This window comes from Juglans regia, chromosome 8 (genome assembly GCF_001411555.2).
Source record: "Juglans regia cultivar Chandler chromosome 8, Walnut 2.0, whole genome shotgun sequence".
Lineage (NCBI taxonomy): Eukaryota > Viridiplantae > Streptophyta > Magnoliopsida > Fagales > Juglandaceae > Juglans > Juglans regia.
This window is the reverse complement of record NC_049908.1, coordinates 2,173,387-2,193,016: the sequence shown is the minus strand read 5'-3', so window position 1 is coordinate 2,193,016 and position 19,630 is coordinate 2,173,387. Positions and strand designations below refer to the sequence as shown.

Below are 19,630 nucleotides of genomic sequence, written 5' to 3'. Positions count from 1 at the left end.
ACCTACATTCCATATTGAGCTAACCCTAGCCGCCAACTACCTTCCTAATTTGATAAACCCTAGCCGCTATTACCCTCTTGCCAATTCGGGAAACCCTACCATACCTCATGCTCGTGCATCACCCATCATCCAACCCTACACTTACATCATCCAATCTTAATATCATTTACCAATTCTAGCCGAAATACATCTTCTCCCATTGACACATTGGTCATCTTGACCTACCTTGGACGTGGACCAAGCAAGAGAAGGACTTGGACTCGGTCATCTCAAGGTTACTATTGGCTTAGCAAGGCAAGTGTTTAGGGACTAGACCGGGGTCCCTAACATTTATGGTGCTTTCATTGAGAGGTATCTTGCTTGGTGATTTTTGAGAAGTGCTCACTTCTCCACGAGGTAAACGACGCGTTAACCCAATCTTTGTGAATTTGTTGGGGGAGACCCTCGTTGGATCCCATTATTTGTTGTTTGTGAATTGTTGAACATTGGAGTTTGGGGGTTGAGGTAGAGGACGGAGTAGAGTTCTTGAAGGGATCGACCACCCTTGAAGGTGGAGGATCCAAGGTCGGACAAGAGCTTGTGCAAGAGGGGTTGTCCATCTTTTTAGGTGGCCAACTCAAGGTTGGACTTGAGAGCCCTTCCTATCGCCATTGAAGAGTACAAGTTGCTGTCCGAAACTCCCTCAACCAGAATTTTCAGTCGCAAGTCAGTTTGCAAGTGTTCAAAGAAGCTAGTTTGCAAGCAACATGGCCACAAGCCATCAAGAGACCGAGATGGTGGCGGGGTCCAATCGGGAACGTATAGAGAGACTTGAAGATCACAACACAAGAGTATTAGACATTTTGAGTGATGTCAATACTACAATGGCCGAGCTTAGAATGGCCATGAATGCCACCAACCGAGAAAGTGAGGAACATCGAAGGGCCACGGAGGCTTTGAGAAGGGAGACTCACGAGAACATCGAAAGAATCGAGAGGAGGATTGTGGAAGGCCAAGCTTCCCGACAAGAGGTGGATGGACAAAGGCATGATGCCTTTGTGGAAGGAGTGGAAACAAGCATATCCGGATCCGTGCGTGAGCCTAGACATGAACCCCCAAGAGAAGGGTATAGAAGAGGGGGAAGAGTGGAAAATGACCACATAGCCGTGGAGAGATGGGTTCGAAATGATACCCACCACTCAAGGAGCCCGAGTATAGTAAGGGAAACTCAAGACGTGAGATATGAGGTCCCAAGACATGAAGAACAAAATGAGGCCGAGTATGACTTAGGCCATGGAGGGCGTAATGGACATGATGATCATGGCCATAGGAGACGTCACAACCGTGAACGAGAAAGGGGCCATAGAGATGAAAGACATGAAGAAGACCACTACGACCATAGAGTTGGAAACCGGGCACATGACCGGGGACCAAGGAGACCAAAGGTGGATTTCCCCAAGTTCAATGGGGGGGATCCATATGAGTGGTTGGACAAAGTGGACCACTATTTCCGTGTCTATGAAGTACCAAGAGATGAGAGGGTGTCGACAGCATGTTTTCATCTTGAAGGGAGAGCAAGCAAGTGGTGGCGTTGGCTACGCGACCAATATGACCAAGAAAGGAGACGACTTGGGTGGACGGCCTTTGAAAAAGAGTTCTTGATGCAATTTGGGCCATCACCAATTGTCAATCACCATGGACAATTGGCCAAGTTGAAACAAGAAGGAAAGGTGCACCATTACATAGATGAGTTTCGGCAACTCCAAACTATGGTGAGGGGTTGGACCGAAGAAGCCTTGATTGGAACTTTTGTAGACGGTTTGAAGCCTTGGCTTGCCAAGGAAATAAAATTGAAGCAACCCACAAGATTACAAGAGGTAATGCGAATGGCCGAAGTGTTGGAAGAAAGCACCCATATGGAGAAACGCCATTCCAAGGAAGTGGGGAGCAAATTTTCTAAACCTTTGCAAACCAAAACTCCTTGGAAAGGAAAAGAAGTGGAAGGGGGTAGTTCCAAACCAAAGCCTTATGAAATTAAAAAGTTGTCAAGGGAGGAAGTCCAAGAAAGAATAAAAAAGGGCCTTTGTTTCAAATGTGGAGAGAAATGGAGCAAGGAACATGCATGTAGATCGGGTAAAGCTTACTTGATGATTGAAGAAGAGGAGGATGAAGAGTCCTCACAAGATGAATCCGAGCAAGAAGAGAATGAAACCAAGGAGGAAGAAGAAGAAGCCGAGCTATCACTCAATGCTATGTCCGGAATCCAAAGACCCACTTCCATGAGAGTTATGGCATGGATTGGGAAATTTGAAGTCACCTTGTTGGTGGATAGTGGCTCAACGCATAACTTCATCAACGCCAACATAGTCACCAAAGTTGGGTTGAAACCGAGCACCATTGAGCCTTTTGATGTTAAAGTGGCTAATGGGGACAAGTTGAGGTGTGAGGGCCTTGTGAAAGAGGTTAAGATGAATGTTCAAGGAGTTAGAATCATGGCGGACTTGCACATTTTGTCACTAGTGGGACTTGATGTAGTTTTGGGTAATGCATGGCTCAAAGGCATCGGCAAAGTTGTTAATGACTATGAGAAGATGACTATGGAATTTCGGATTGGGTCCAAAAAGAAGTTATGGACAGCTTTGACCTCCAAGGAGGTGAGGTCTTGTGAGGCCTTGATGTTTGAAAAATTATGTAAAGGTGGAGCTAGTTGCTTTGCCATTATTCTAGCAAAGCAAGAGACACTTTTGAAGATTGAGAAAAATGAAGACGGGAGCAAGAGGGATGACATGTCATTGCTGCCCGTGGAGGTCCAAGAAGTTTTGAAGGACCACAAGGGAGTTCTAGAGGTGCCAACTACCTTGCCACCTTCTAGAGTCTTTGATCCTCCATTGCCTTGGAGAATGAGGGCAAACCGGTGAATGTTCCCCCATACCGGTATGCTTATTTCCAAAAAGAAGAGATAGAAAGGCAAGTGGAAGAAATGTTGAAAGGAGGCTTGATAAGGCCTAGCAATAGTCCTTTTTCCTCACCGGTCTTATTGGTAAGGAAGAAGGATGGTACTTGGAGATTTTGCACGGATTATAGGGCTTTGAACGAGGCCACCATCAAGGATAGGTTCCCCATACCTACCGTTGATGAGATGTTAGATGAGTTGCACGGGGCTAGCATCTTTTCTAAACTTGATTTGAGGGCGGGTTACCACCAAATCCGTATGAAAGAAAGAGATGTGCACAAGACGGCCTTTAGAACGCATAATGGGCACTATGAATACCTTGTGATGCCGTTTGGATTGTGTAATGCACCTTCCACATTCCAAGCCGCCATGAATACCATTTTCAAGCCCTTATTGAGGAAGTTTGTTTTGGTTTTCTTTGATGATATCTTGGTATACTCCAAGAACATTGAAGACCACAAGTCCCAATTGAAGATAGTGATGAAAATTCTTGAGGAGCATCATTTTTTCATCAAAGCATCCAAATGTGCTTTCATGGAAAAGGAGCTCGAATATTTGGGGCATTTCATTTCGGGTGAAGGGGTCAAGGTGGACCAAAGGAAGATAGAAGCCATGGTTGATTGGCCATTACCCAATGATGTCTCGGCCTTGAGAGGATTTTTGGGACTAACCGGCTACTATAGGCGGTTTGTGAAGAACTATGGGGTTATTGCTAAGCCACTCACTTCCTTGTTGAAGAAGGATAATTTTGCATGGAACCAAGGGGCAAGGAATGCTTTTGAGGAATTGAAGAGAGCCATGACCACTACTCCCGTATTAGCCCTACCTAATTTTGAGAAGGTCTTTGAGGTTTACACCGATGCAAGCGGGGATGGAATAGGGGCTGTTTTGGTCCAAGAGAAGAGGCCAATAGCTTTTATCTCCAAAGCCCTTGGACCTATGAAGAAAGCGTGGAGCACTTATGCAAGAGGGATGCTTGCGGTTGTTCATGCCGTGAAGGTATGGAGGCCATATTTATTGGGGAGGAAGTTCACTATAGTCACGGACCAACAAGCTTTGAGACACTTGTTGCAACAAAAAATAGTAACCCCGGAACAACAAAAGTTTCTTGTCAAGTTGTTAGGATTTGAGTATGACATTGTATACCAACCCGGAAAAGAGAACAAAGTTGCGGATGCACTTAGTAGAAAAGAAGGGAGCTCAACATTATGGCAAGTATATGAAGAGAATGATGATAGTTTGATGGCCTTGAGTGGGGCCGAATGGAGGATATGGGACAAGATCCGTGAGGCAACCAAGCTTGATGCGAGGGCCATTGAGATTGTAGAGCTTTTAGAAGCTCAAGGTGATGGGGTAATCGGCTTCAAGTTGAAAGATGACCTAATCTACTACAAGAACTATGTGTATGTCCCTAATGTACCGAATTTGAGAAGGGAGGTTCTTGATCCCTTCCACAATAGTAAAGAGGGAGGTCACTCCGGGTGGTTGAGAACCTACATAAGAATTAAGCATTTTTTCTATTGGGAAGGATTGAAGAAAGCCGTGAAGACACTTGTGGCGGAGTGTGATGTATGCCAAAAGTCTAAGTATGAGACAAGGCCACCAGCCGGTTTGTTGCAACCCTTGCCTATTCCAAACTTAATTTGGGAGGATTTGAGTATGGATTTCATCGAAGGGTTACCTAGTAGTGGCGGGTTTGAGGTAATTTTTGTGGTGGTTGATAGGCTAAGCAAGTATAGCCATTTTATTTCTCTTACCCACCCATATTCGGCCAAGAGTGTGGCCAAAGCCTTTATTGATCATGTGGTGAAGCTCCATGGGTTTCCCAAGAGTATTATCTCGGATAGAGATAGGGTCTTCATGAGTTCCTTTTGGAAGGAATTATTTGAGCTACAAGGTAGCAAGTTGAAGGCAAGTTCATCTTACCACCCACAAACCGATGGGCAAACGGAGGATGTCAATAGAACACTTGAGCAATATTTAAGGTGTTTTTGCCATGAGGAACAAAAAAAGTGGGGTGAGTACTTGTCTTGGGCCGAATATTGGTACAATACTTCTTTCCACGCATCCATCCAAAGAAGTCCTTTTGAGGTTGTTTATGGGAGGGCACCACCTATGTTGGTAAATTATGAAAAGGGCACGGCCAAGAATGAAGAAGTCGAAAAGGAGTTGGTAACTAGGGATGAGATCCTAGTGAAGGTGAAGAAGGAGCTTGCCAAGGCTCAACAAAGAATGAGGAAGTATTACGATGAGGGTAGAAGAATGGTTTCCTTTGAAGTAGGGGACTATGTGTATTTGAAGCTTCAACCTTTTGGCCAAAGAACATTGAGGAAAAAGCTTAATTTGAAGTTGGCCAAGAAGTACTATGGGCCTTTCAAGGTACTTGAGAGGTTGGGAGAGGTAGCTTATAGATTGGAGCTTCCTCCAAGTTCCAAACTTCATCCGGTGTTCCATGTAACCGTGTTAAAAAAGAGAATTGGGGACCCGAGCCTCATTGTGGATGAGCTACCTAGGTTTGATGATGAAGGCCGAATGCTTTTACAACCAAGGGAAGCTCTCAACTATAGGGTGGTTTCAAGAGGGACCATGAGAAAAAGTGTGTGGCAAGTCTTGATAAGGTGGGGGAAAGCTCCAAAGGAAGAAGCTACTTGGGAGGACTACGATGACATAAGGGCAAGGTTTCCTCAATTTATCCTTGAGGGCAAGGATATACTTAAAGAGAGGGGGATTGTTAGACCCCCACGTCGAGTGGCCTCAAGGGGAGCAGCACAAACCCTAACCATGGTGGGTACTAGCACCGTGGTTAACCCACAACCATGCCTTCACAGCATGCGGGCTAGCGAGGCTAGCAAACACACGGCAACGCGCGCAGCACAAGCCAGCGCGCACAAGCACGCAGCACAGGCCAGCGCGCGCAGGCGCGCAGCACAGGCCCGCGCGCACATGCGCGCAGCATCAGGCGCCCCAGCGGGCCGCACGCCCAGGCACTTCGCAGTGCGCAGGCCCGTGCGCACACCAGTGGGCCGCAGGGCCCTGCACACGCCCATGCGCCACACAGACCAGCCAGTCCGCGCGCGCGCGCACACGACCAGGCTGACCATGCCGCACACCCGCACAGCCTTGGGTCCTCCTGCCGCCCATGCCAGCACGCCCACGCCCATCCTGCAGCACACCAGCGAGGCTAGTGGCACGCCCCACGGCGTGCCATCCAGCGCACGGCTCCAGCCCGTGCCATGCGGAGCAGGTCAGTGGCATGCCATCCAGGCGTGCCATCCAGCGCACGGCTCCAGCCCGTGCCATGCAGCCAACGCCCACGGCCCCCACGTGGGCCATGCCGAACCAACACTTAGCCATGCAGCCAACGCCCAAGCCAACCACATGGGCCATGCCGAACCAACACTTAGCCATGGACCAACCAACCAACATGCAACCACTTAACCCACCTTGGGTCCGTGCATGTCACACCATGGTTTAGTCCATGGCTCCCTTTTAATTGTTTTACTTATTTAGTCCTTTGATTATTTGTTATTTACTTTGAAGGGACCATTTTAGGGTTTCCAAGTTGTAACCTATAAATAGGACCCCTAGTCATTTCATTTGCATCTTTTGGCAAAACTCTAGAGAGAGAACATTGTGGAGAGATCATCTTTCGGTGCAAGAGCACTTGGGCAATTTGGGTGCAATCCGTGAATCCCAAATTGATTTATCATTTTATGTAGTTTAATCATTCCTTGTGCAATACGTGAATCAAGGCTTGATTGTTCATTTGATCTTGTGTCATTTTAGTTCATTCAAGAGCAATAGTATTCTATATATTGTTCTTGGAGTTCTACATTTGTTCTTGAAGTTCTTCATTATTTTTGGTCTCTCAATCCGTGTGAATCCACATTTCGACTATAACAAGTGTTAGTCAACTTTCCATAAGTTGCCCTAACCCTTTTGGTTGTCATAGCCGAATTGCATCACTTGGTAGGTCAACTCCCATTCGGCCAACTATTGCCTTATTGGGACTTGCCTAGCCGCCACCCAACATTCCTTTTGCACCCATCATAATTAGGAAACTTTCCTAATTCCCATACTACCCTATTTCGGCAACCCTAGCCACCACACCTACATTCCATATTGAGCTAACCCTAGCCGCCAACTACCTTCCTAATTGGATAAACCCTAGCCGCCATTACCCTTTTGCCAATTCGGGAAACCCTACCATACCTCATGGCCGTGCATCACCCATCATCCAACCCTACACTTACATCATCCAATCTTAATATCATTTATCAATTCTAGCCGAAATACATCTTCTCCCATTGACACATTGGTCATCTTGACCTACATTGGACGTGGACCAAGCAAGAGAAGGACTTGGACTCGGTCATCTCAAGGTTACTATTGGCTTAGCAAGGCAAGTGTTTAGGGACTAGACCGGGGTCCCTAACACAACGCCACCACTTGCACCATCTCGAGCAATAGCAAGGGAAACCACCTTCACTACTAATTGCTGAATTACAGCACAAAAAACTGTGAGCATTACTGCTACAAAACACCAAAAAATCTAACAATGATGCTCATGCAACTCATTTTACAACCAATCAATGTGATGATGACACTTTATACAAAATACTATTTTTAAATTTCAAATTTTACATAATAGATTAGCAACTAGAGATCAATGAGATCAACGGTTCTAATAAATGGCTTGCCCTCGTACTCCTTGCTACAAGCATAGATTCCTCCTCTACAAATAACAAAATAAAACGTCATGACTCTCCCTATTTAACTATGAAATCTTCCCCCCTCCACCCTCCCCAACCAAAAAAAGCACGTTAGATATTTGGAGATACATTTTCTTCTTCTCCTTTTCTTTTCTTTTTTAATAAGAACTTCAGATACACCCATGCGAAAAATAATTAAAAAATAAATTCAAATTAAATTTTCATGTATTCTACGTTGTTTCTCTCTGATTTCAACCCCAACTTGTTTACTGATGTAAGATAATAACGAGGTCAAGTCTCACGGAAGGAGGACGTTATCGTCACCAATTTGTTCCAAGGTGGCAACTGATTTTGCATTTGCAAATTCAAGACCTACATACCTCAGCTTCGTCCTTGGTCATTCCTTCCTTCCATGCCTGGTCGAAAAACCTATACAGGTAACTAGAGCCAGATCCTGTGAAACACAGTATGTAAGACTGAATCCCACAACCAAGCAAAGATATTGCACTGAAGTTGCTAGCATGTATTAAATGTTAGGCATTGATTTCCTCTTTAATAATAGTTTTGTCAAGTAAGTTTCCCCTTTAATAATAGTATAAATTAGTATAACGTAATGTCTGCCCAAGTATAAATACAAAAGAACTCCATATGACTGCTAGTTCTCTGTGATATTGTTTGTGCAGAAAGAACCTCAACTACTGGTTTACATATACCAGACTAATAGAAAGCAGTTCATGCAGTCATGAATTGCACTTGCTACACAGGGATGCCCACATATAATAAAAATCGGAAATGCAGCATGCCCACATCCTAGGGTGTAAGGGTATATATATTATTTAGATCAAGAAAAGCAAACCTCCAATTGCAAATGGCTGCTCAATTATTGTTCCACCAAGAGGAATTCCATAAATCTTACCGCCTTCAAACTTGTCCCACCCTCCAACAATTAGGCCAGTTTGTAACATGTTCTGTCAAATCCAAATTTTATGGTAAATCCAAGTACACATGTAAACCAGAAATAATTTAGTACAAGTTTATGATAAGTAGAATACTTCAGTACAATGAAATGAAAAAATCAACTGGCATAAAAAATACATGTACACACCCAAACAAATACACTGTTTGAACCTTCACAATCAAAGTTCTCTTATTTTCCATAAGTGAATTTTTTTTTTTTTATGTCGGGAAACCTCTCCAAGGCAAGGCCCTTAGGACCCACCCCTGCAGTTCCATAAGTGATATGGAGCAGCTACAACTGACTCGTTTTCATATGAATGCTTGCTTTTATTTTTTTAATTTAATATTCATGAATGATGTGGCATAGCCATAAGGAATTTGGAAGCACAAACAAACTCGGATTATGGACAGTTTTTTTTACATGAAACCATCCCATTTACATCCCATTCTTCTCCAACAGAGTTATTAAACTCAAAAAGTGTAAAAAAAGAAAAAAGAAAAAAGAAGAAGAAGGAAACTCTATTTAGATGCTCAGATTACCATTAAACATGACTAAATTTGGGAGGTAAAAGAACAACAAAAAAGTCAACTAGGGGCAAGCAAAAGTTTCTTATGTTTGTCTGTCCAAACAAAGAAAGCAATCATATCGAACAATCTAAAGCAGACCCATACCTTGTTGCTATAGGATATAAGCCGGACAAGGTTTGCAGCAACCTTAACAGTTGCAGGCTGCCCTAACTGTATCTTGTGTATATAGATTGAAGATTACAGTACATGAAAACCTGAAAAATGTAATTAACATAGCAAAAATTTTAAAGAAACGAGCCAAAGTCCTGCATCGGTAACCAAATGAGGTCAAAGTTACCCAACCTTTCATAAACTCATAGATTCAATACAAACACATCAGCTCAATAATAAAGTGAACTGTGGATGACTCTTGGTAATAAACAAGACATGATTTAGAACCGACACCAATAAAAATAATCAAAGTAAGTATCACCGGAGCACACTTTTAACAATGGAGGAGTTACATAAACTTGGGAAAATAGAAACAATAAATAAACAAACAGGCAATAAGGAAACAAGCTCCAACTAGTAGTACATGAAGAAAAATCACAGCAATTTATTTGAAGTATCATGATCCAAAAGATACAAAGTGCCAAACTATCATACAGTCCAAAGGGACGGGGAAACAGACAGGAACAGAACCACTCACGTGTGTTGATGAAGAAAGGAGCGCACATAGTCAGAAACATTCTGTGAATCTGCAGCCTGTAAGAGACAGGCATGTAAATATTATATGGACGCAGACCGGTAGTCATGCATTAGATTTTTAGCATTTATCACTATTATGTCATCAAAATACTGTCCAGCAAAACATTTTGAGAGTATGTCCAGCTGATGGATAGAGCCAACAACAAAGCAGATAATGCAGTCGTACTTCTTTTTTTTAATAGATGCACGAACTCATTTTGAGTGAAAAAATTTGATGCATTGGAAACAATCAAAGCGTCCGTGATTCCATATGCTTCAAAATTTTAGGAATAACACGATTTACTGACTAAAGAACGGTTTAGAATTAAACCGTTTTCACCATCAGCAACTGAAAGGATTTTCCGGAAATTCCAGAAAAAAAAAATCAGGAGCCACGAGGAGAGTGAGTTCTGAGAAAGAATAATACCGATCCCGAGCGACAAACATAGACATTATCCGGTAGCTGCGTAATCTTGTCAGACGAGCGATTAGCAACATATACTCCTACCAAATGAACAATGAAGTCAAGCAGATAATTTCTCCAATTTTCAAATTAGATAATATAAAGAAGTATCTGCAATTTTTAAATTGATAACGAAAATTCACTGAAACCGATTGACCACCAACATGTACTGCTAATGGATAAATACTGAGTAACCAAACAGAAAATGAAGAAAAGTGAAAGAAACAAAAATGTTGATTAGGGTGATAGGGAAAAAATACCAGTGCTGGTCCGCGAGTCGGCTCCGAGAACAACACCTCCGTTTCAGTAGACAATACAGTGATTTTCGATATTTTGGTAAAAACAATTTGATTTAGATTAATACTGCTACAAGCCTACGTACACAAATAAATTATATAAAAATAATTATACAAATTAACTTAATTTTATTTAATTCTTTAAATCTATTTTATAATTTACAATTTAATAAATCATATTAAATTATATTAATTTATAAAATTAATTTTATATATATTTTTTAACAATATATTTTTCTTAGACTTTGTCACTTTTTTTTTTTTTTTTCTAATCTAGACTTTGTCACTTTAAGTTATGCGCCATGCATTTATCGTCTGTCAAGAGGGTCTGTCGAGAGGATCTTTAAGAACGAGTGCACCTCATTATTGCAATGGAAGTATCAAATACAAATTTGAATTTTGATATGGGTGATGCTACAGCCCCGCTGGGGGCTCCCGCTGGGAGCTCCCGCTGGGGGTGTAGTGTTATTTTATATATGTTTTGTTTTAATAATTTTTTATATAGATCTTTTATTATCTTAAAATGTTTTTAAAAAATAAAATAAATTTAAAACATCATTCAGAAAATATTTTCTTAGTCAGAAAGTAAAAAAATATATATTAAAAAATACTTTCTTAATCATGAAGTAAAATAAAAAATTATAAAAAATATTTTTTAAAAAATAAAATAAATTTAGAACATCATTAAAAATACTTCCTTAATTAGAAAGTAAAAAAAAATTCATTAAAATATACTTTCTTAATCACGAAGTAAAATAAAAAAATATTTATTTATGATTTTTTTTTATTTTATTTCGTGATTAAGAAAGTATTTTTTAATAATATTTTGAATTTTTTTATTTTTTAAAAATATTGAAAATTATTAAAAAATCTATATAAAAAATAATTAAAAAAAAACACATAAAAAAATATACTAATCTCCAGCGGGAGCTCCAAGCGGGAGCTCCCAGCGGGAGATATAGCATTTCCCTTTTGATATTTATCATTTTCACAGATCAAACATTACATATTTTTTTTATTATTTTTAAATTAATTAAATTCTTTTATTCATCATTTATACATTACATATTTAATAAAAGAAAAAAAATTAAAAAATTAAAAATTATGCCTAGTAGTGGTGTGAGCATAATGAATAAAATTTTCCTACAAATTTTGACAACAAATTTATTTGTTACCATACTAATGCACACAGAATGACTGTAATTAGCCTGGAAATAACAATGGATTGATTTCTCTTGCTTGGAAACTAAAACCAACACCATCAGCGTTTTTCTACATTCTATATTTTGTGTAAAAAATTGTCGTCAACTCTTGGCAAAACCAACCGCAGGAAGAAAGCGATGAAACGCAATGATTAACTACTAAAAACCAACAGCAAAATTGCACCCTGGTAGGAAGAAAGCCAGGTCCTTTTTATGCTAGGATGCAACCAAAAAAGTTTGGAGGATGGGAAATACTTTTAAATAAATTATATAAAAATAAATTTATAAATTGAAGTAGTTGTGATACGTCAAATCTTAATTTATGAGTTCACTTCTATACAATTTGTTTATGTTTCTAACATGATGAAATATTTTCGAGTAGCAATAAATAAAATTTTATGTTGCTTGCAGTGGGTATTGTTAGATTGTATGTGGAGCTTGGTTTGTGAGCAGAAAAATGAGCAACCTATGAGTTCGCTCGACTATCGCTCGATATTGGGCTTGAACGAGACATAAACCCTAGTGTGCCCTCGAGCTGTGATCGACAAACTGCTCGAGCCAATATTCATTGATTGTTCGCTCGAGGTGCGCTCGACACACCTCTCAAAAGAAGGACGTAATGTTTTTCCTATTAGGGTTTCTAACGTCGTTTACAATAAATATGTTATAATTTGATTTCTTTGTAACGATTTTCAGTAGTTTTGAGTCAAGTGCATATTGTGTGAGAGTAAAAGTCCTAGACATAGTGAGTTGAGATTGAGTGATTGTAATTTCATCTGAATTAATAAGATTTTTACAGCTATGGACATAGGCAAGTTGTCGAACCACATAAATTGTATGTCATGTGTTTTTTTATCGTTGTTGCTTTAATTTGTTTGCCATCGTTAGTTTATGTTTTTCATAACAACTAGTATCAAGAGCCAATGTCAAATTTGAAGGAGAACGATGGTTGGAGACAAAATGAAAGCACTCGGGATTGAGAAGTTCGACGACATTAATTTTGATTACTAGAAGATGCAGATTGAGGACTATCTCTATGGGAAAAAGCTCCAGCTTCTACTATTGGGAATGGAGCCAGATATCATGGATGATACTGAGTAGACCCTGTTAGATTAACAGGCTATGGGGATTGTTTGGCTAACCTTGTCCTAAATAGTGACATATAATATTAGTAAGGAGAGAACCACAATGGATCTCATGATTGTTTTCTCAAGTATGTATGAAAAGCCGTCAGCGAATAAAAAAGTGCATCTGATGAAGAAGTTGTTTAATCTGAAGATGTCAGAAGGTATGTTTGTGACCCAACACTTGAATGAATTCAATACGATTACAAAGAGTTGGTTATGTTGGCATCGCTGTCAAATAGTTGGGAGGCCATGAGGATGGCTGTGAGTAATTCAGCCGGTAATATGAAATTGAACTACAATGACGTACGTGATGTGATCATTGCTGAAGAGGTACGTTGAAGAGACTCTGGTGAGTTCTCGGGTTCGGGATCGACTCTGAATGTTGACAATCGGTGCAGAGGACATGACATGTCAAACTCCAAGAGCAGTAGCAAGAGCAATACAAGATCTGGGTAGCAGATCACGTGCTGGAGTTGTAGCAAGTCGGGTCACATAAAGAGAGACTGCAGGAATCAAGAAAGTGCTGAGGATAATGATGTGGATGTAGTGGATGAAGAAATACATGATGCTCTAATTCTTGCAACACAGTCTGACTAATGATTGGGTGTTGGATTCAGGGGCTTCGTTCCATAACACTTCACATCGAAAGATTATGCAGAATTATGTTGTTGGTAATTTTGGGAAGATGTATGCGATTGATGGAGAGGCACTGGATGTAGGAGTGGGTGATGTGTGCATCACACTTCCAAACAGGGGCGTGTGGACTTAGCAAGTCAGACATGTTCTAGATCTGAAGAAAAATCTTATCTCTGTAAGACAGCTTGATGACAGTGGTTATGCAGTAGCGTTATCTAGATGAGTTTGAAAGATCACTAAATGTGCGCTGGTCTTGGCACATGATAAGAGATTTAATTCTTTATATTTAACATCATGGTCCAGTGATATGTAAAAAAATACAGGATTGCAAAAAAACAGACTTGATCGTGTGAAACAAATAAGGAAGCAAAAGGGAGTCAGTTTTGTCGTTCCTCATGTAAGCATGGGGAAGTTGGCTAATGTTGTCAAGGTCGATTTGAGATCGGATATTCCTAGTGCAGTGAGAGTCCTAGTGCAGTGAGAGTTGTGAGTCGCTCAGTTGATGTGTTGACTAAGGACGATGCACGTGAGAAACTGAAGTCGAGCTAGACTTCAGTGCGTCTTCTGACTTGAAGATAAGAGCTGTGAGTTGTAGAGGTGATAGGGCTTGGCTAGAAACAATGGATGGCATGTGGAGAACCAATCTCCAAGTGTGAGATTGTTAGGTTGTAAGTGGAGCCTGGTTCGTGAGCAGAAAAGGGAGCAACCCATGAGTTCGCTCGACTGTCGAACGATAGTGGGTTCGAGCAAAACATAAACCTTAGTGTGCGCTTAAGCTATGATCGACAAACTGCTCGTGTCAATGTTCATTGGTTGTTCACTCGAGGCGCACTCGAGCAAATGACGTAATTTTTTGCCTATTAGGGTTTCCAGCACTGCTTACTATAAATACGTTATATTTTGACTTCTTTGTAACGATTTTCAGCAGTTTTCAGAGTGAACAAGAGTAAAGTGTGAGTGCATATTAGGTGAGAGAACAAAAATCCTAGAAAGAATGAGTTGAGATTGAGTGATTGTAATCTCCTTTGGATTAATAAGATTTATGCAGTTTTATGAACGTAAGTAAGTTGCCGAACTACATAAATTGTGTGTTGTGTGTTTTTTATTGTTGTTGCTTTAAATTGTTTGCCATCAATGGTGTATGTTTTTCACAACAGGTATAACATAAAAGCCCAATCCAAGATTGATCATTTCAAGGAAGCAAGGAAGAGAACTAGCTAAGGTCTGTTTTGGATAGAAAAATCCTCCCAACTCACATTGTCTCATCTTAATATTCAATTACCATAAACACAAATACAAACACTTTTCAATTTCAAATATTTAATTTTTTTAATTTAATCATTACAATTTTTTCAAACTTTTAAATAAAATATAAAAAATAATTTAATTTTTTAAATTTTAAAATAAAAATAATATTTTAACTTTAATATATCTGTATTCAACTTTTTTTTCTCTTATTTTTCAAAATCCTATAAAATATTTAATTCAAATTATTTTATTACTATTTATAACTCATTTCATTTCACTGTAAATCAACTTTTCCATTATAATGTCGTGCACTAAAGTTCTATGATTAGAGCATTCCTGGGGCAAGTCCATGTGAAGTTGACCGAGTAACGCCGCTGATAGATATTGGGCATAATCGCCATTTTCATTTGGACGGCAGAGGCATTCACCGCTCGTAAACAAGAAAAAAAACAATAAAATCAACTTTTCCAGCACACACCATGCAAGCTAGAAAATAATAAACAGACGTCGTAAAGGGGAATGAATTCCAACATCAATGACAACACTCTCAAATCAAGGGCCGGCCTTGGATCAATGGCTCTGCCTTGTTTGGAAAGGACTTCGTCAATTTCACCCCGGCCCTACCATTTGTCCCCTGCTACTCATTCCCGACTTTTTAAGTTCTCGTTGTTCACCATCATCTCTCCTTCATTTTTTCATGCTCGCTCAAGCCATCTTCTTCCGAAGCTTTGACCATAATGGCTCATAACGAAGTACGTTGGCTTATCGTGGTGCTCACATTGGCATATGTCGTGGCGGTGGCACTGTCGGTCGGCGACGGCAGTGATCGTGACGCTGAAGTCCTTCTCAAGTTCAAGAGTTCCTTGTCGTCTAAAGACCCCGCCGCGCTAAACAACTGGAACAAATCGATCGATCTGTGCAGGGAAAAGGGGAGTAATAATTGGGCTGGCTTGATATGTAATAAAGGTGTCTTTTCCGGACTACGGCTCGAGAACATGAGTCTTACGGGCATCATCGACGTAGACTCGCTGGCGGAATTACCAACTTTGCGGAGCTTAAGCTTTATGAACAACAGCTTCGACGGCCCCATGCCTAAAGTAAGCAAACTTGGTGCATTGAAGAATTTGTATTTGTCTCTCAACAGATTCTCGGGTGAAATTCCGGATGATGCTTTTGAAGGCATGCGTTCTCTGAGAAGAGTTCATTTGGCACGAAACGCATTCAGGGGTAAAATTCCGGAGTCCCTCGCTGCACTGCCTAGGCTTGAGGAGCTGAGCCTCGAGGGCAACCGATTTGAGGGAAAGATACCGGATTTTCGACCAGACGAATGGAGAGTGTTCAATCTAGCAGACAACCAGCTTAAGGGTCACATACCAAAAGGTTTAAGCCAGATGAATTCGAGTTCCTTTGTGGGTAAGTTATTCATCATCATGAACCACTTGATTTTTTTTATACGGAAGTTAATTATCAACAAATTATGGTTTTTAATATCCACTCTTCGATATTAGCTATTGTTATGGAGCAATTCATTAACAGTACTATATATAATGCTTACTTGTTTAGAAGAAAAAAATAAAAAAATAAAAAATAGAAGGAAAGAAAGAAAAAGCTATTGTTATGGAGCCATGTACTATAGCCTAGAATTTGTCCAATTGTCGGGGGACATTGCATTAGCATAGTTTTGGATCTGCCACAATTTGTTTGCTCATATATATCTAGATATGCTCTATATATAATACAGGCTGGATTATAGATACGAAAGATCTTGGTCCATTTTCTTCCTTCATTTTAATCACATGACTGGTTGATATCTAAAATTGATCTAATTCCCACGTTCTTCTGTAAACAATTTAGAGCTGTTTAATTCGTCTGATTTTCTTGATAATACCTTATTTTTCCTCCTTCTTATTCTTCTTTTTTTTTTTTTTTTTAAGCTCTTAGAACTCAAATTTTCACACTACCATATTGCACCATATGAATCGAAGGCTAGGAATTTTGATATAGGCTTTAGCATTCTTGGTATTTTTTTCCCAGTGTAATAAGAAGTTATTTTTTTGCACTCATATATATATATATATATATATATATTATATGGGTTATGCTACTCATCATCCTATACCAAGTACACACCATACATATTTTAATTTTTTTTCTTTATTTCTTATTTTATTCTTATTAAACTAATTGAATTATTTTACTTATCATCTATACATAACATACTTACTATGAAAAAAATAAAATAAAAGAAATGCGGTACTGTGTAATGTACAAGATATTTTTATTTCTAAAATGCACGATTTCTAATCTCTTTAATTATTTCATTTCGTACTTCAATCAAGAAAACCAATTAACTAGAAACGTACAACCCAATTATATTTTTTCTTGATCCTAGAAAAATAAATGATATCCTTTGGATGATCTGATCAACAAGGGATTCGTTAAAATTGACTAACTTTGATTTGCTTCTTTAACAATATCGTGAATTCCAAACACATTATTCATAAATGGCGTGCACGTTGATACCCATATTGAAAAAGAAAATGTCATCTGACTAATTAAACTCCTTTTTCTTCATTTATTTATTTGATTTTTCTATGCCCGAACACCTTTTTTTTTTTCTTCTCAGTAATTTGTTTTTTGAGCAGGGAATAAAGACCTATGCGGACAGCCTCTGGGCCCATGCAAGGCCTCTAAGAACCACTACATCGTAATAATCATCGTCTTAGCTATCGCAGTGGTCGCATTAGCCACCTTAGGTGCATTTTCCTTCATACGTAGCCGTCGAGCCCAAACATCCCAATATGGAAAGGCCCAAGCCTACAAGAACTTTGGTGCCTACGATGTCGGCCGGAAAGAAGCCGAATCAGCCGAGCTCCCTGCTGATCAGGACAAAAAGGGTGAACTAGGAAAGTTGTTCTTTGTGAGAAACGACAGAGACAGAGAGAGGTTTGATTTACAGGATCTACTTACAGCCCCTGCTGAAGTGTTGGGGAGTGGAAGTTTTGGGTGTGCTTACAAGGCTGTTCTTTTAAGTGGACCTGCAATGGTTGTAAAGAGGTTTAGGCAAATGAACAAGATGGGAAAGGAAGAGTTTCATGCGCACATGACAAGGCTTGGAAGTCTCTCACATCCTAATGTGCTTCCGCCTGTGGCCTTCCACTATTCCAAGGAAGAGAAGCTCTTGATTTCCGACTTTGTCGAAAACGGCAGCCTCGCTAGTCATCTCCATGCAGGTACGTTTGTTTTCTTTTTCTGTTAATGTGAATGAATACTCGGCCTGTTCTTTTTCTAAAATCCAATATGGACCAATAATCTAAAATCATCTAAAATATAACATACTGGATAGGATGATCGAAAATGATAAAATTTAAGATGAAAAACATAATTTATCGACCAGATTCATCCCAAGAAAACATGAAGCTCAGACATGATGCTGTACTTTAAGTAACAAAAAGTACTGGATGGAAAAGTGAATTCAGGACTGCATATATAGGATAGCAAGTGTCTGCCCCGATTTTATCCTAAATGGTCTCATTGTTGCTGGCTTTTACTAAAACTTTCGTTTTGGATTTTCTTATTTTCCAGAAATACGTGCTCCAGGGCAGCTAAGGCTTGACTGGCTAACTCGCCTAAGGATCATCAAAGGAGTAGCCAGGGGCTTAGCTTACCTCCACAAAGAATTCCCTGCCCCGATTAGCCTACCCCACGGTCACCTAAAATCATCCAATGTGCTGTTAGACTGCACGTTCAGGCCCCTCCTCTCCGAATTTGCTCTTGTCCCAGTGATCAGCAAAGAGTACGCACAACAGTACATGGCTGCCTACAAGTCTCCAGAGTTCACACAACTTGACCGTGAAGATAGAAAGACCGACGTGTGGTGCCTAGGGATACTCATCCTTGAAGTGTTGACGGGAAAATTTCCTGCAAACTATCAAAAACATGGTAAGGGAGAGAACAAGGATTTGGCAATGTGGGTGAACTCGGTTGTCAGGGAAGAGTGGACTGGTGAGGTGTTTGATGTTGACATGAAAGGAACCAAAAACTGCGAGGAAGAAATGCTAAAGCTGTTGAAGATTGGAATGTGTTGTTGTGAATGGAACGTTGTGAGGAGGTGGGAGTTGAGGGAAGCTCTCGAGAAGATAGAAGAGTTGAAGGAGAGGGACAGTGAGGATGACTGCAATTCTTCCTATGGCAGTGAAGGAGATATGTACTCTTCTAGAGCGATGACTGAGGAAGACTTCTACTTTCTCACTTAAGTATATTATTGTCGATGAGTTAAGGCCGTACGTGAGCATTGAAGTTTGTTTGGAGAATCTGATCATTATTTTTCCATTAACTATTATGTCCCACAATTTTAATTTTTTTGTAATATATCTCCAATAATGATGTGAGGAGTAAATTAAAAAGTATCTATCTATCAATTGCAATTTGTAAATCATGTGCTGAGATATGAACTTACCAGTTATCATTTATTTTCAATAGTGAGTTTTGCCGGTACGTGCATGGAGAAAATTATTGGGGAATTAATTCAGGCTAATCGATGGTCCATTTCATAATTTATTCTCAGTTATTTTATTCTTAAACATACTATTTATATTATTTAAATAATAAAATTTATCTCAAATTCATGTATTTGGAGTATCTTTATTGTTGTAAAGATTTTCTACCGTGTTCTGGTCTGTTGTATGTGAGCATTGTTTAAAGCTTTAGACCCAATTTTGACCTTTTAATTATAGTTGATCAAGGCATATGTAATCTATTCTCAACTCAATCTTTCGGCTGATTGTTAGCTCTTTGTTAGCT

The 19,630-nt window shown here is 39.8% G+C and overlaps 1 protein-coding gene and 1 pseudogene across 1 annotated transcript; one reads left to right on the top strand and one right to left on the bottom strand.

Moving 5' to 3' along the window:
* Positions 1-7,308: 7,308 nt before the first annotated feature.
* LOC109009136 lies at positions 7,309-10,621 on the bottom strand (annotated as a pseudogene).
* A 4,933-nt stretch (positions 10,622-15,554) lies between these two features.
* Positions 15,555-19,207, top strand: LOC108988724 (probable LRR receptor-like serine/threonine-protein kinase At4g31250). The gene is made up of 3 exons (XM_018962059.2): positions 15,555-16,240; positions 17,473-18,060; positions 18,413-19,207. The coding sequence occupies exons 1-3, from the start codon at positions 15,565-15,567 to the stop codon at positions 19,081-19,083; spliced, it is 1,935 nt and encodes a 644-aa protein (XP_018817604.1). The 5' UTR covers positions 15,555-15,564; the 3' UTR covers positions 19,084-19,207.
* Positions 19,208-19,630: the final 423 nt, after the last annotated feature.